The sequence below is a fragment of the Sparus aurata genome, chromosome 23 (assembly GCF_900880675.1).
Source record: "Sparus aurata chromosome 23, fSpaAur1.1, whole genome shotgun sequence".
NCBI classification, from domain to species: domain Eukaryota; kingdom Metazoa; phylum Chordata; class Actinopteri; order Spariformes; family Sparidae; genus Sparus; species Sparus aurata.
In genome coordinates, this window is record NC_044209.1 from 3,431,132 (window position 1) to 3,447,503 (window position 16,372).

General features: G+C 40.6%; 2 protein-coding genes and 1 long non-coding RNA gene across 3 annotated transcripts in view; 1 reads left to right on the plus strand and 2 right to left on the minus strand.

Annotated features, from left to right (window-relative positions):
* Positions 1-1,974, minus strand: part of rab11fip4a (RAB11 family interacting protein 4 (class II) a) — a 44,333-nt gene extending 42,359 nt beyond the window's left edge. The window contains exon 1 of the mRNA XM_030407761.1: positions 1,664-1,974. Coding sequence (XP_030263621.1) covers positions 1,664-1,816 — 153 coding nt within the window. The 5' untranslated portion in view covers positions 1,817-1,974. The remainder of the gene's footprint in view (positions 1-1,663) is intronic.
* A 2,419-nt stretch (positions 1,975-4,393) lies between these two features.
* On the minus strand, positions 4,394-15,653 carry aldh3b1 (aldehyde dehydrogenase 3 family, member B1). The gene is made up of 10 exons (XM_030409001.1): positions 15,448-15,653; positions 14,155-14,324; positions 12,305-12,415; positions 11,523-11,643; positions 8,761-8,846; positions 8,563-8,644; positions 7,824-8,216; positions 6,307-6,473; positions 6,121-6,220; positions 4,394-5,044 (listed from the first exon to the last, which is right to left on the minus strand). Exons 2-10 carry the CDS (start codon positions 14,314-14,316, stop codon positions 4,857-4,859), a joined length of 1,410 nt encoding a protein of 469 aa, XP_030264861.1. The 5' UTR covers positions 14,317-14,324; positions 15,448-15,653; the 3' UTR covers positions 4,394-4,856.
* Positions 15,035-15,996, plus strand: LOC115576405 (uncharacterized). The gene is made up of 2 exons (XR_003982833.1): positions 15,035-15,158; positions 15,294-15,996. It is a non-coding gene; the product is annotated as an uncharacterized LOC115576405 (long non-coding RNA).
* Positions 15,997-16,372: the final 376 nt, after the last annotated feature.

Consider the following 16,372-nt stretch of genomic DNA (forward strand, 5'->3'; position numbering starts at 1 on the left):
CAGAGTTTTCACAAAACCCGCTTTCTGGAATACCCCCCAGTACTACACCTATGTTTTCAGGTTTTAAAAAAAAAAACAACACGTAACCGGAACCGTAGCGCGCGCGCCGCACCGCCCAGAATGTTTAGTGAGTGAGACCACAACAAACGGAGCAGTAACGTTAGTTTCTTTGCAAAATGGCAACGGCTTTAGCAGCCCCCAAAGAGCGACCGATACTTTCGCCATCAGGGTTCACTGCAACCGTGTGGAAGCACTTTGGATTTTATGAGAGAGCAAACAAGACGATTGACAAGACCTACGCGATTTGCTGTTTTCAGTGTTTTCCGCCAATAGAGGGGGCTCTCGTGCAAGTGGAGCTTTCCCTGGTCAAAGCTTAGTAGGTGAAAGTGCAAATGTTTACATAGTCATATAATTAAATATTTTGTGTCTTTGAAAAATACAAGTCAAATGTTCAACAAACCTTGTTATTTACTTAATGAGTGTAGTTTTAGAGGAACTGAGTTAATTGATAGGCTATTTATTTACAAATGTAGCCACAGATGAAGACAAAATCAAATCGCAAATATCGAAGAATCGTGGCACCAATAATCGAATCGAATCGACAATCATTATAATCTAAGAATCGAAGCTCCCATAATTGAAATCGAATCAAATTGTGGGGTACCCTTGTTGGAACACCCCTACACTGTGCCTGAAAAACATGAGACTGAAATACAACTTGTGTTATTCATTATGTTTAATATGCCAAGTACATTTACTATAGTACAGGTCAGGACAAGTACAGTTTTATGGTACATGAATACTTCTTTCTATTTTCTACCACTTTCTACTTCTATTCACTACAGTATGGAGGCATATACTTGACTTTTTACTTCATTAAATTATTTTTATTACTAGTTACTTTGCAGATTGAGATTAATATAAAATTAAATTCAACTAATAAATTGATGTACTGTTATAAATAAAGCTATCCAGTAGTATACAATACATTAATATGAGCTCCCCCTTAACCTGTTGTACATTCAAGTGAACGGTTTAATTAATTAGTAATTATGATTCGGTAGTATAATATATTCTGAAATGCAGATTTTTTTTATTAAAGAAGAACTATTACATCTCTATTTCAATTAAACAAATGCTTAAATTAAATCAACTTTGTGTTGGAGATTGCAAAACTGTGCAATTCCCAGCCTACAAGTATGGCCTTAGATATTATACAATTTACATACATACAAAACACATTCATTTCAAGATGTTTCCAAGTCTGACTTTGTACCAATTCTGTCGAATGGCCCATAACGGCGTCTGTTTTCTAGCGTTAGCAAGCTGTTTTCACACAGCAAAGCCTTAACACATACCAAGAGACAAACAGAGCAGTCATCTGTCGTATAATGTAGCTGCACACCAGTCTAGTAAAGATGCTGCTAGCTAATGTCTGGATAATGACTCACTAAATGCTAGCACATTTAGCACACCTGTGACATTACAACGTAGGACAGGTAGTCAGTCTGTTGTTGTCAAGGGCTCATGAGGTCTACCAGTCGCCACTTGTTACTAAATAGCCTTGTCAGACTGCTGGTTGGCCAGCACAGCCTGCCACATACAGAACAGGCCTACGCCTGTGAAGGAGCTATGTGTCTATAGTTGCCCAGTCGGTACTCACCTCCTCTCCTTGACCGAACTGAAGACCGAGATCCACCAAGTGCTCCACCCGGATGAAGCCGTCAGCATCCTCGTCACACACGTCGAAAACCTCCTTCAGCCTCCTCAGAAACTGCAAGAGCTGCTCTTGGTCGGGAAAAATATTTCCTTCCATTGTAGAGCTGGCTTCGTCGGCAAAAGATGTATTTCCCCCTATCAAACTGGCTGTTAAAAAATCGGTTTGACGGTCACCATCATCGCTCCCGCTCTCAGCTCCTCCGGACTGACTGCCGCTGCTGCTGCTGCTGTGACGTACGCAACAGCACCGCCTGTTACGCGACTTACGGAAAAGGGCGATGATGTACGATGTGGGCACGAGACGTTGTGTCATATGACAGCTGCTGATTAATAATCCTGGTGTGTTACCACTGCTGCGTTCCACCTAAATAAAAGGGGATATTAATTAAGCAGCTGCCTCAACGACTTAAAATGGCTTTTAGGTTATTGTGGCTGCCTGTCCACTAGCACTGCACCAAAAACCATGTAAGGAGATAAATGTGTAAAACAGTATGGATGCCCATTGCTGCCAAAATAATAATAATAATAATAATAATAATAATAATAATAATAATAATAATAATCTTTTCCGCATACATCTCATCCTGAAATTGTAACTATTTCCTTTTAACTTAACCTAACATTACATATTAACCTGTTCTTAACTAACATTTTCTTAGGTTACACCTAACAAGTGGGAGAAACCGGAGCACCTGCAGTAAACCCAGCCACACATGGGGATGAATATATTAACTCCACACAGTAAAGTCTGGCCTGAACTGGAGCTTGACTGTGATGCAATTATAGTGGCCCTGTCATGGTTCGATGTCTTCTCGTTTTATCTTGTGTTTTGATTCCATGCCCTCTTGTGTCTCTTGTGTCTTTTCAGTGTCTCCTCTGTGTTCCTCCCTCTATGTTTCCCCTTCCTCCTCCTTGTTGCATGTTTGTCTCCCTCTGTCTGTCAGTATTGTCTTAGCCTGTTCGTTAGCCAGTCTCCACTCACCTGTCCTCTTCCCTCCCCTCCCCTCTCACCTCACATGTTCCTCATTTAGTCATCAGTGTGTATTTAAGTCTTGTTCCCCTGCACACTTTGTCAGTTTGTTGTGTGTGTTGGTGTGATGTCCCTCGTGGAGTTCCCGGTGTTTCTTCTCGTGTCGCCAGTCTGCGGTTTGGTATGTTTTGGATTTTGATTTCTTTGTTGCATTTTAATTTGAACTTTGCTTTTGGTTGTACTTTGTTTTAGCATTAGTATCTTCCCGTTTTAGTCCTGGTGACTCCATTTTAGTTTTCCTGGTTTTTTTTTATGTTTTTGGTGTTCAGCTTTGGCAAAATAAAGCTTGCTTTTTGTTCGATCCTATCTTGCCTCCTGTGTGTCTGCTTTTGGGTTCATCTTTTAGTTTTCCCCTTTTTAAAACCGTAATGGGCCCCATGGTGTCTTAAAGAAGGGTCCTCAATCCTTTTCTCACCTGCATATGTTCCCCTGCCCCAAACACTTGATTCAAATGCCCATAATTGAGCTCTGCTGAAGTGATGGTGAAAGGGGATGTCAGAAAAAGACTGCGTCAAAGATGCGGCCTCTAGTCGCTGGCTCCGGGTTCCTGGAGCACTGCTGAACCAGCTCCAGAGTATAAACAGTAGTTGGACATTGTGGACCAATGGTCTTGAGTGTGAACATACTTCATTAATCCTCTTGTAAGCCTTGAACTGGAGATCGGCCATTAAGTTACACAAATGTAAGGGTTGCACACTGTAAAAGTCACATTTGAAATAATTTCCTATAGCACATTAACATATGGAGCATAATCTCTCCTCACATTTTCTAATATTGGGTTCCTGTCAAGTCACTTTTATTTGTAAAACATAAAACCAGAAAAGATATTCTGTCATGGGGCTGTAACGTTTGTACAGTGTATTGATCTGCATAATGGATGGATGGGGGGGAGGGGGGGAAGACGTGCCTCTCCTGATATCCACGGAACTCCACACAGCGACATCGTATCGTGCACCCATGAAGAGGCTCTTCAGCATGGCCAATCTGATGCTGACAGTTTAAGTTTTTCTGGTGCAAGCTGTATGTACGCTATTACACTTGTCATGTCATCATCAGCCTCTATGGCCTTTAACATTTTATTGTATTTTCTTAATTCATTTGATTTACTAAGTCTGATCTGGTATAGCTATCAATACCTTTATGAAATGATACTATTCTCTTAGACATAGTCTGAGCACATATACAAATTTAGTTAACTCTGAGGTTACCATTAAGCCTTATTGTGAGGATGTCACCTAGAAAGGGGAGTGTTTGGATCAAAGGGACACATAACGACTGGCTGGAGCCTGCTACTAGAACTGTTGGGGTAAAAAAAAATTGCATTTAACATAGTACATATGCTAACACTAAAACAGTGTTGCATGTGACAGTAATTACTATAAACTAAAGAACCATGAAAAGGCCCATTTTTTCAGAATTTGGAAAACAAACTGTATGAGGACCTGAACTGGTATATATTTTTTTTAGTTTGAAGCTGATTTTCCCCCCTTTCATCTGACAAAGTTCCCAGTTCAACAGGTGAATGACTGAGAATGACATACTTTACAAACTGTCATATAGCTCTCGTGTAGTGGAATGTGCTCAGTGAGGCCTCAAATGGAGACGAGAACTACATGCCTTTCTTGAAGAATAGCGGCTCCCAAGTAAATGCTTATAAAAGTTCAAATTTATTTTCAATAAAAACATTAAAAACACAGCCAAGAACACTAATAGATCTGTCACCATAAGAAAACAATCAAAACAAAAACAGATTTACATTGATGATCAAATGATGTTATAAATTACAATGAAACGCAATAATCACTGAAATAAATATTTCACTGTGAGGATAAAAACAAGCAGGTGGTGGGACCCAGACATTTAGTATCTTAGCCAGTATAGAGGATGTGTTTTCTGTCTAATTTTCCTCGTGCTAACATTGCATACAATGTCATAATTATTATAGAAGTATAAGTAGGATGAGAAGTGCACAAGCCCCAGCACGTGAATATACAAGTGGACAAACAACCTTCCCAAAAGATTAAAACAAGTTCTTAATGCTGTTCCCAGATAATAATCATTCATGCATACAGTATCTCTCTCTCACACACACACACACCTCCTGTCATCACATAAGTGAGCAGCTGCTCTTTGGCGAGGCGGTCCAGCGCAGCCAGCTAAGTTTATCCTCACTGTAAGGTGGGTAGCGCAGACCGTTGAGTCTCTCCAAAGCCCAGCCTCGCAGCATGACAGCCCGCCGGTGGCTGAACGCCTCGAAACCCCAGCGCCCGTGGTAACTGCCCCAACCGCTGGCTCCTGGCAGGAGTGATCAAACGCAAAACACCATTCAGAAAACATGCAGACATCTCAGAGAGGCCAAACATACAGTACCTCTTCCAGTCCCTATTCAAAATATGCATCAATCTACCAATGACTTGTAAGGGTCACTTAGAGGATCTGATGTGATTTCACCCTAGGTTTGAATTATTCTGCTGCACTACAGCCCAACTGAGAAATGTGTTTTCACCCAAAAAGACTTCTACAGTTCAGTCATAATACATACAGTTGGTAATCATTCTATAAGAAAGAAACATCCTTAAACAAAGTGAATGCTCTTTTTTTTTTTATATGTGAGCCAATCAGGTTTCCTGAAATAGTCCAACTCAACATTTGCGTATGGATGAAGTTTTTGTGCCTTTTGAAGATTTTTAAAAGTTCCAATTTTGGCTGCGCCAAGTCAAACTGTGCTTCACCAATATGCTTTTTAATCACCAGCTAACTGTGCTCCAGAGGGGTGCACACTGAATCTCTGTGGTCCTCACTTTCACTGGTTTTAGGATTTGTGTGAAGTTACTGCTGCTGGTTTAGCCGGTTCATAATAAAGCTTTCAAAAAACTAAATACTAATAAAAATAGATAATTTTATTTTGAAGTAGTTAAATGAAATGAAACGTGTAATATCTGAGTAAGGTGAACTTTGTTAGTGGCTATCCACTGCAGGGAAGAAGAGGATTTTCAGCCGCCGCTGTGATCAAAACTCAAGCGTGTCATTAGTTAAAGACACATCTTCAAGGGGCTAGCTTTGTTGTCATGGAAATATACACAAATAAACATGTGCATCATTGGGACTAATGGGCACAATATTTTCTACACTAATACTTATAGCATTTTTTTTTTACCATTTTCACATTAAACATGACAAATTCATAGATGGCCCAAATAATAATTTGTTGCAGACAGCATCTCAAAATGTTAACTGTGTGTCTACTTACTCAACACATGACAAAAACTGTTGAAACTGTGTAAAAAGCTGCTAAATGTTAGCAGGTAAGATGACTTTAGACACAAAAGCAGACAGGCTTGTACAGCCATACCGCCAAAAAACAAACCTACCTACACCTCCAAAGGGCAGGCTGGGCAGGGTCATGTGGATGATCCCGTCATTAGAGCAGAATCCTCCACTGCTGGTATTTTGCAGCACTGTGTTCACTACCTGTAGACGGGAAGCGCAACGTGATGTTAAATATAAGACGATACTTTTACAGGTATGATGTGGGAGGTGCAGAGTGGTTTTCTTACAGAGGACTCGTCAGAGAAAGCATAGAGGGCCAGTGGTTTCTCTTTGCGGTTGATTAATTCGATGCCTTTCTCCAAAGATTCAATAGTAAGGATGGGCAGAATGGGGCCGAAAATCTCCTCCTGCATGAGCGCATCGTCTTCAGCCACATCCACCAGCACCGTGGGAGCTGAGGGGAAACATAAGAAAACACCAAAGTATATGTATGTGTGTGTAATTATATCTATCTATCTATCTATCTATCTATCTATCTATCTATAGATCGATAGATATATATAGAGATAGATAGACAGATAGATATATATAGAGATAGATAGACAGATATATAGAGAGATAGATAGATAGATATATTACTCACAGACACTATGTGGATGATGCAGAAACTTCTTCATAAAATGTTTGTAAACCTATTTTTAGAATCATATATACCCTCATAGAATATAACCATGTCCCTTTCCTAATACAAATACATTTCCATCAAATCTAGGTTAATACATTTAAGAATTGTTAATTCTTTTCTCTCTTGTTAATTCTCTGCTTACTGTAAAGATTAAAATTTGAAGTTATGTTAATAATGCTCCATGGTGTGCAGTATCACACCTGATGATGATTAAAACCCCTGAAATATTTGCTTTGGTTTATGGTTGAATTTTGTAATTAAAACCATATATTATCACTACAACTAATAATATATAAAACTATAAATCAATAAACATCTGAGGCAATAAACTTTGTTTCAGTGTGTTAAGAGAGAGAAACTTTCAGAAGGAATTCAGAAGGTTTGCAGTTGTATTTTCCTGCTTCATAAGGATAACAGGGGTAGGAAAATTTCCTTTCTTGACACTAGGACTTATTTGTAACATTTGTAATTATATAAATTTTGCATCTATGTTTCTTTGAAGGAATCCATACCAGAACGGTAGCGTGTGACTATCAAAATATTGACCAAAGTACTCATTCTACAGTATTGATCCGTCCATCCCTACTGAGACGGCTGCTGCTCTAAGGTGGCTGCAAGTAGTAGCCATGTTGCTAACGTGCCAACAGTAAGAAAGCGCCAACAGTAATACCGCAGGGAAACACTAGGAAGATGGAAAGTTGAAAAGCTGGGGAGAAGCTAAAACATATTGGCAATACAGCAGTACAATAACTTTGCTTAATTCAACCCACCCAGGGTGTCAATTGCTAGGTGCTCACTTCCTCTGTTGACCAGCAGCTTATGGAAGTGAATGTTTGCCGATGTTACCAAACTTGAAGTGTAATCAATGATACTGAGTCAGTTCTATGACATTATGACTCTTCTCTACTTGTGGTGCTGTATTATCATATCACAGCATTCACTAGAATTGTACTTTGCAGCTACTGTGGCGAACATACAGTCTTATTACGGGGCATTTCTCTGAATCTCCTGTGTAGAGTATATCTTATAAGGGAACCTCATATTCGATCTATAATCTGTTCTCTTTCTGACAGAGGAATCTAGTTCAGTTTATCAGCACTGACTGCTTCTGAAGCCCACCGATGTACTTGTCCTCCTGGCTGCTCTCTCCTCCCAAAACAACCTTTCCACTGGACTTCCCGAGTAGTTCCATCAGTCGAGTCCAGTGTCTGGGCGACACGATGCGGGAGAAGTCCGGACAGGTCTGAGGGTCTTTGCCGTAGAAGTTCTCCAGGACCTTGCGCAGTTCCGGCAGCAGGGCGTCCCGGTTAGCCGGTGAGCACAGCACATAGTCCGGTGCCACGCAGCTCTGGCCGGCATTAAAAAACTTGGCCCACGCTATGCGGCGAGCAGCGGCTGTGATGTCAATTTTTCCATAAATGATGCAGGGACACTTGCCACCCAGCTCCAAGGTTACTGGGGTCAAGTGGATTGAGGCCGCTTGCATGATGCTGCGTGCCACAGTCTGAGAACCTAAAAGACACAGCTGAAAAGTCAGTGGCAGAGTGAAGAGGATGTTTCTACTGCATGTGTGAAAACAGTAGTATAAAGCCTGTAGTGGCTCCAGAGGAAGCTGCATGATAAAGTGCCTCCAGTGTTGTCCCCTTGGCAAATTTGTATTGTGGTTAGTGTAGGCTCCAGGTTTTAAATAGGAAGTAGTATGTGTGGAATAAAAAGGAGATCTCTGTTCTGCTGTATCAATTCTGATGATTTGTTTTTAAACTACATTGTGGTCTTGTGACCACTGAGGGACAAAATACATCATATCCATATATACATACCCACAACTGAAATATTTTGCAATACTGTAAGCTTGTACCTGTGTAGAAGATGTGGTCAAAGCGGTTCTGCAGAAGAGCCTTGGTCTCTTCTGCTCCACCATGGACAACTGCATAACAGTCCTGCCACAATGACAATCTCATCTTAGTGCACATGTCAGTCACTGTGAGTGTGTGTGTGTGTGTATAAACAAAACATTAGAAAATTACAGAACTTTTAAACTCAATGGTTGATTTACCTGAGACAAATATTTGGGGATGAGCTCTGCTATCAGACTGTCCGTGGCAGCGCTGACCTCTGAAGGTTTGATGAGTACACAGTTTCCTTATCAAGGATGACAACATCAGATCAGTTCAGACGGCAGTGACTGATTACGGTTAGTGATCTGACCTCACTTTGTCATGAGGGCCACATTTACAAAGAATACACGTAGTTAGGCTGGCTATATTGAAGCCAAAAAGAGTAAAGCAACATTATGTAGAAATGGGCACTCTGTGTGATTTGGCGCCCCCTACAGTTTCTGGGTGCAACACATCAGTGGTAAATACAAATCCCAGGTGGTCAGCAATTTGTCGGATGTAGTGAAGGCGCTAACTACAAATAAAACTCATTACATCAATCATGGCCGTTCCAATGATTTCTACAACTCAAATGTTTATGTGATGGAATGAGTGGAACACACACTACTTTGTCACAAAGAAAAAAAAAAGTCATGTAGTTTAGTTCAGTAATCAAATTATCATAGGTCTTCGGAAAATGTGACCAAATCTATTGGTTCAAAAATATACATACAGTAAATTAAACAATCAATTATTTTTCTATTTTATATAAAGTTGTGCGATCAGATGTTGTTTGTAGCATGACCTCTTAACTTCCTCTGACTGATAAAGACTGGGCTTGTGTGATACACCCATTAGACTCAGCCACAAACGCTACAATGGGAAAGTCTAAGGAGCTCAGCTTCGATTTGACGGAGCGCATTATTGATTTGAACAAGTCAGGAAAGTCACGTGGAGCCTTTTCAAAGCAGTTACAGGTCCCAAGATCAACTGTGCGAACAACTGTTTGTAAGTATAAAGTGCTTGGCACAGTTTGTGTCACTGCCACGATCAGAAAACACAAACTATCACCTGCTGCTGAGAGAAAACTAGTCAGGATGGTCAAGAGTCAACGAAAAACCTGTGATGAATTAGATGCTGCTGGAAGACAGATGACAGTGTTCACAGTCAGGTGTGTTTTACATCACCATGAGCTGAGAGGCTGCCATACAAAAAAGAAGCTCTTGCTCCAGACACACCTCAAAGCTTGACTGAAGTTTGCTGCTGATCACACTGACAAAGGAAACCCCTTCTGGAGGACTTTGTGGTCGGATGAAACAAAAATGTTGTTGTTTGGTCACAATGAGCAGCAATATGTTTGGAGGAGAGAAGGTGAAGCCTTTAACCCCCGAAACACCAAACCTACTGTCAAGTATGGTGCTGGTAATATTATGAGGCTGTACTGCTGCCAGTGGATCTGCGGCTCTAAAGAAAGTAAATGGAATGATAAAAGAAGGAGGATTCTCTCCAAATCCTTCAGGAAAACCTCAAATCATCAGCAGAAGATTGGGTCTTGGGTGCAGTTGGGTGTTCCAACAGAACAATGATCCCAAACACACATCAGAAGTGGTAAAGGAATGGATCAATCAGGCTAGAATTGAGGTTATGGAATGGCCTTCATAAAGACCTGAACCTCATGGAGAACCTGTGGACTGTGCTGAAGAAACAAGTCTGTGCCAGGAAGCCAACACATTTAGTTGAACTTTACTGATTCTGTCAAGAAGAGTGGTTAAAAGTTCAGCCAGAGGACCACCAGCAGTTTGTGGATGACTATCATAAGCACCTAACTGAGGTGAAAATGGCCAAAAGACATTGAACCAAATATTAGAATTACTGCATGTACATTTTTGAGCCAGCAGATTTGGTCACATTTTCAAAATACCACAAATACATTCATTACTGCACCAAACTTCATGATTGTTTTTTGTGACAAAGTAGTTTGTGTTCCACTCATTCATCACAGAAACATGAGAGCTACACAAACCACTGGAACTCAAGACTGCCCTGATATACATGTTACTCATAATTGTATGTACATTTTCCTGACAAGTATGTAACACTGTGATCCTCCCCTCTCACTGAAGTTACATTGAGCAGAAACAAGTGACAGAGACACCATTCACCCTGTTACAAGACACCATACCATCAACATGACTCTGAAGCTGATTTTACAAGATGAATGGTTACGTAATGCTGCTTTAAGTAAATTCATCTTGCCTCAAATGGAGCTGCTGATTCAGAGGTGCTTGGTGAAAAACAGTATCATTCACAGAAAGGTCTGAAAATGTTCCTGGCTACAAGCACAGATGCATTATTGTTCAGGTGTGATGTCCTCACTGGAACAAACTGAGCAAGACAGCTGTCAGCTGTTGTCAGCTGCAATCATATATTCCATGACTTATCATTTATCTTTTAGGTTTGAGAAGACAGCTTGTGAATGCAAGACATGTGAAGACGGATCACAATTCCCTGAGTTGTTACAGACCTTCACAAAGTAATCGTAGTGAAACTTTTTAGCACTAAGACCTGAGCAAACAGGTACCCATTTACACAACCAGAATACAAATAGTAGCATTATCTGTCTACTTGACTTCATTCTTCTTAGCTCCGTTTGGGACTTCACTAACTCCCTTTTCTTTTCCATCAATTGTCTAATATTGTTTGTCTGCTCTTTGGTGGCAGGTCATGTACAATGGGTTGATCTTAGATTATGAGGGGGGGAAAAGGCTGCCTGTTGTGACTGAAAGCAGGCTGAAAAGCTGAATTAGGCTACAAATCTTCAAGAAGCTGAAGGGCACTGCGGAGTTGGTCATTTATTCTCTGTGGGTTCCTTAATAGAGTGTCAGTAACTGTAACAATGCAGCTGTTGTGTATATTCTGGTTATATGGGTGAGGATGATACCTGCGGCAATGGCTGCAACCAAGGGTATGAGAAGGAGTTGCAGAGGATAGTTCCATGGCCCGATGATTAACACAACTCCTAATGGTTGCCTCTGTACAAAACAGTCATCTAGCTTTGTGGCCTGGAAATGGACAAATATCAAAAATAAATTACACAGCAAAACAAGTGTTTGTAAATACAATGTAAGCAGACACAAGTTCTTAAGGCCCAGACACACCAAACTGATGTGTCGCCTCACGGTACCTGTGTCTCAACAAAAAAAGCTACTCAACACACCCAAAGACTAGAGCCGACAGCAAACTAGCTTGAACATTCTATACATGTGGGGGAGGAAATATCTCTCCATACCACCAGGTGGCGGTAGTCTGTATTCATCATTCAAAAAGGGAAACTATATGGGTGAATTCATGGTATTACAGTTACAGGCTCTGCCCAGGCGTGTCAGAGCCCTTAGCTGAAAATGAGCAACCCCCAAAGATTAAAATATCAAACATCTGTAAAAGCAAGTACAGTTGACTCATTATAAGGAGTAATACTCGAACCTATAATGTTTTTTTCTAATATCTATTTTGTGCTCTGTTGGTCGCAAAAAATACTTTAAAAATATCACTTTGAGGTTTCCTCATAAGAAGTTTTTCATTATATTTTTTGAAAATAATTCTACACAAACTGATTAACTGATTGTGCCAAATAATCATGATAATCAAGTTAAAATCATTGTTGAGCTCTGTAAAGTATATATATAAAATACTACAAGCATTAATAAATCAATGCCAACCTACCAGGTTTTTGCTGACATACTCGGGCTTCAGCCAGCTGGATAGGTTATCGATGGCGTAGTACAGTTCATTGATCACTATATCAACCTCCGACAGGACGGCCTCAAACTTTGGCTGATGTGTGAGGACAGCAATAAGAAGGGGAAGTTAGTGTTTACTGAACTGTAGCAGACAAAGAAATCAAATACACACTTTGCTCCAAACACCCTGCATGCGCTCATGCAACCTTGTGTGTGTGCTTTTCTTGCCCTTAAAATGTACAACTTAAATAATATTCAGTGAGAAGAGTATTTTATATTTTTTTATGTTATGTGTGTCAATCTACCTCAAATATCAAATATCATAATTAGCTTAATAAAATAATTGGAACAGTAGAAGGAGTTAAAATAAAACATCCCAATGCATTCTAAATAGAGATGTTCCGATACCATTTTTCCTTCCCGATACCAATTCCGATACCTGATTTGGGTATAAAATTCTTTCTTTTCCTTTAAACAGCTGTATATACACTACTAACCATGTGATATGATTGCCATCATTGCTGTATGGCCTGGCTCAGGTAAAACCATGCAGAGAATGATTGCCTTACAACATTCTTTTTTTTATCTATTTTGACAGTCAGCCATAACTGAAAAAGAACAAATAAAGAACAGAACATTTCAAAGCAGTAGTGCAACAGCAACTTAAATAAATCTAGGAATAAATAATTACCTTAGAACGTACACATGGAACTTGTTTGCTTGCAGAACCACACTTGAAGGGCAAATGTTGACACTGATACTGTGTCCGCCCCGTGTGCAGACTCAGCAAAGACATGGGCACACATTAGAGTTCCACATGTTGGTAGTAAAACTGACTGCCTGCATGTCTTTCAGCCTACATGAAATGTGTTCCCTCAGTGTTTCATAAAGTTTGGGGAGAGCAGTTTCGTTGTGTTCTTTCACGTGATACGTTTGAAAAGCTTTGCAAGGTTGCTGGTGTTGAAATTCGGCAACATTCCTGCCACCACTCCAAATTACAGCCTTGGATACTGAACATGTTACTGTTTTACTGGTGGGGATATTCAGAGCAAAATATTGCCAAATAGCTGACATGTTGCTAGCTCCGTCTGACTCATCTGAAAACAACAACAGTAGCGGTCAGGGACAGCACAGCTCAACTTCCTGTGTTGGCTTTTACAGCAGTGAAGAAGAATTGATTTCCAGCGTGTAACGTTAAGCAGAGCCAACGGAGCTAACCAGGAATTAGCTGATACCGATACCTGCACTTTAGGCAGTATTGGCAACATTTCTGATACTGGTATTGGAATCGGAACAACTCTAAATTTAAAAAGGTGCAATTTATAAGACTTTTTGTTAGACACAGACACACACAGACACACACACACACACATGATCAGGACAGGATATGAAAAGACAAAAAATGCTGAAAATCAAGTTTACTTTTCTCTTTGTCTCCCAACATGTGGCACTCAGTGTGTAATCATGATGGACACAATATGAGGGTGTATTGTCTCAGTGTGCACAGGCCTTCACTCTGGTGATATGCTGCCCCTATATGCTCTCAGAATGAATTCAACAGGTAGCCAGTTCTTACATATTGCATCTTTTAAGTCAACTGCTATGCAGCTTTTACTTTCACATATTTCATTCATAGGATTTAGATTTAGTGTTTACTCTCACCTCCATAAGAACAGCTACAATCAGACAGAACGGCTGTGTAAAACAGTTAGCATCAAGATGTCAGCCCTTCTGCTTCGGTTCTGTAATTATGTGCTGTCTGTGTTGTGAAAGTGTGTGTGTGTGTGTGTTTGTGTTTGTGTGTGTGTACGCATCACATGAGCAGTCTTATACCTTTGCAAGGTCTTTGTGCAGTGCAATTAAAATCCGCTCCTCGTTATCTTTGACCATGGACATAAGCTTGGTCAGCTGAGTTCGGCGAAACTGCTCTGGTATGGTGATACCTGCACTGAACGCTGCACGCAACCTGTCCACAACCTGACTCTGGGTTTCCATCCTTGCACCTGGAACACACACACACACACACACACACACACACACACACACACACACACAGGTCAGCTTTTTTTAAACATATGATTATCACAGTAGTCAGTGCTGAACTTTCATTTCAGAAATTAAGTCTGACAGTAAAATAAGTGTTTCTTACAAACACACACACACACACACATATATATATATACATATATATAGCTTTATAATTAATTAAAAATACTGTTGCATATATTAACTGTGCTTATGTATCATTCCTTTGTTAACATTTTCCCAAGACAATAGATAACCTGTGGCAAATCTCTTGGCAGCCTCGCAGTGTTAAGGTGAACTTCTGCCGTTATGTCATGAAGCCTGTCAGCGGTGTGACACACAGGATGCTGCATGTTTGTGCAGGCCATTGATGCGACACCCACAAATCACAGCAGATAAGCCTGTCCACATGACTCAGCAGAAAGAAAGGATGGCAGAGCCCCGAGTGGAGTCATGTGGGGGAAAAAATGTTCGCTATTCATATCAATACACAAAAAACAAGCAGGTTTGTGGAAGTGTGCCTTGAAAAAGTGAAGTGAAAACAAAGCACATACTAATGGATCTTAGACAAGAGACTTTAGTTGCTTTCGCAATATTTCGCAACGGAGATAGAACATATTGGAAAAAGTGTATGCGCCGAATTCACCAGAAGCTCATCGTGTTAAATCAGAAGTAATCACGTATTCTTCCCCCGATCCATTTTGTGGAAAAGCAAAGTATTGTACATTTTTATGCTTCCCAATGGAGGTTCGCACACGGCTGTCAAACAGTGTCCAGGGCACTCATCAAACCGTAGTGTGCTGGAACAACGGGTACGTTTTTGAATATACAGATGAACTGACAGACATCATTTTTACATAGAGCGGAACTTTAACGTTACTAAATGTGTCTGACGCCATCAAAACCTCCGTGTCATTTTCCAAAGTGAAATTCGTTCACTCTTTCAGGGCTCGTCGACTGAGGTTATTCTCACAACTCAGTGCAGATGATGGGAGTTTTCTCCGAACCCTTCTTACGCCGTTTTATTCATCCGGGCCCAGTGTTTGAAAAGCAGGAGAAGTGGAGTGACTTCTAGACGAGCTGCTGCTGTGCTCAGCCTACCTGTTATCCTGGGTGTCGTCGGCCCTGCTGTCCCTGTGCCGAAGAAACGCTGAAGACAGACTGCTCCTGTGTTTCCGGGTGTTGTCCTTTTTCTTCCTACAGGTTCAGTTTGAGCTGAATGGGAGGGGGCGGTGGAACTTGAAAAACTAGCCCTGAAACTTGTCAGGCGGGACAGCCTGGCACGTTACAGTGTGAACAGGGAGTGCAGTGGGCACCAGGCAGGTGCTCCCCCCCCCCCCGACCCACATTGCCAAAGTTGACACACCTGACGCTAACATATTTTTATATTTCACGTTTTACTTCAAACCTTTCTTTAGCTACAGTATTTTCCCTTTTCTCTTTCATGAACAACAAATGCATTGCTCAGCGGCACATCGACAGTGGTGTTACTATGTCCACAGCCTTAATAATCCCACACATAATACTGTACAATTTTATGTTTTACATGTAAGACACACATGGTGATTTCCCTGTGTGACATGATGGATGCCTCCGGACTTACATTCACACTATGATGTAAAAATAAAATAAAAAACAACCATGATTCAAGTTCAGTCTGAGTGGGAGTGTGACTAATGGCCTACATACTCATGCAAACAGGAATCCAGGATAGAGAGACACCTCGTTAAATGCTCAGTGTAGGATAAATCTAAGTGACAAAACACCATCAGATTGGCAGCAAAGTTCATATCATTGTACAATTATTTTCAGAAGTAATTGCATGAAAAATTTAGCAATGGTTTTGGTTGAGGTCGGGCTACACTAGGAGAATGCTGCAGTGCTGTTTTGCTGTGAAACTTGTGACTTTCCATCAGAATGGGGGTAAGAGATAATGACTGAACTGAATTTTCATTTTTGGGAGAATTTATCCTTTCAGTGTTACTCTTCCTAATGAGCTACTGACAACCGCTGATGTCAAAAACAT

What these genes read in the sequence shown, in the direction of transcription:
- aldh3b1 (XM_030409001.1), bottom strand. Translation starts at nt 14,316, where the DNA reads ATGGAAACCCAGAGTCAGGTTGTGGACAGGTTGCGTGCAGCGTTCAGT. An exon ending in GGTTGCAGCCATTGCCGCAG is followed by an intron (nt 8,847 to 11,522) that starts GTATCATCCTCA and finishes ATCCTTGATAAG; the next exon opens with GAAACTGTGTACTCATCAAA. An exon ending in CCAGGAGGACAAGTACATCG is followed by an intron (nt 6,474 to 7,823) that starts GTGGGCTTCAGA and finishes GTTTCCCCTCAG; the next exon opens with CTCCCACGGTGCTGGTGGAT.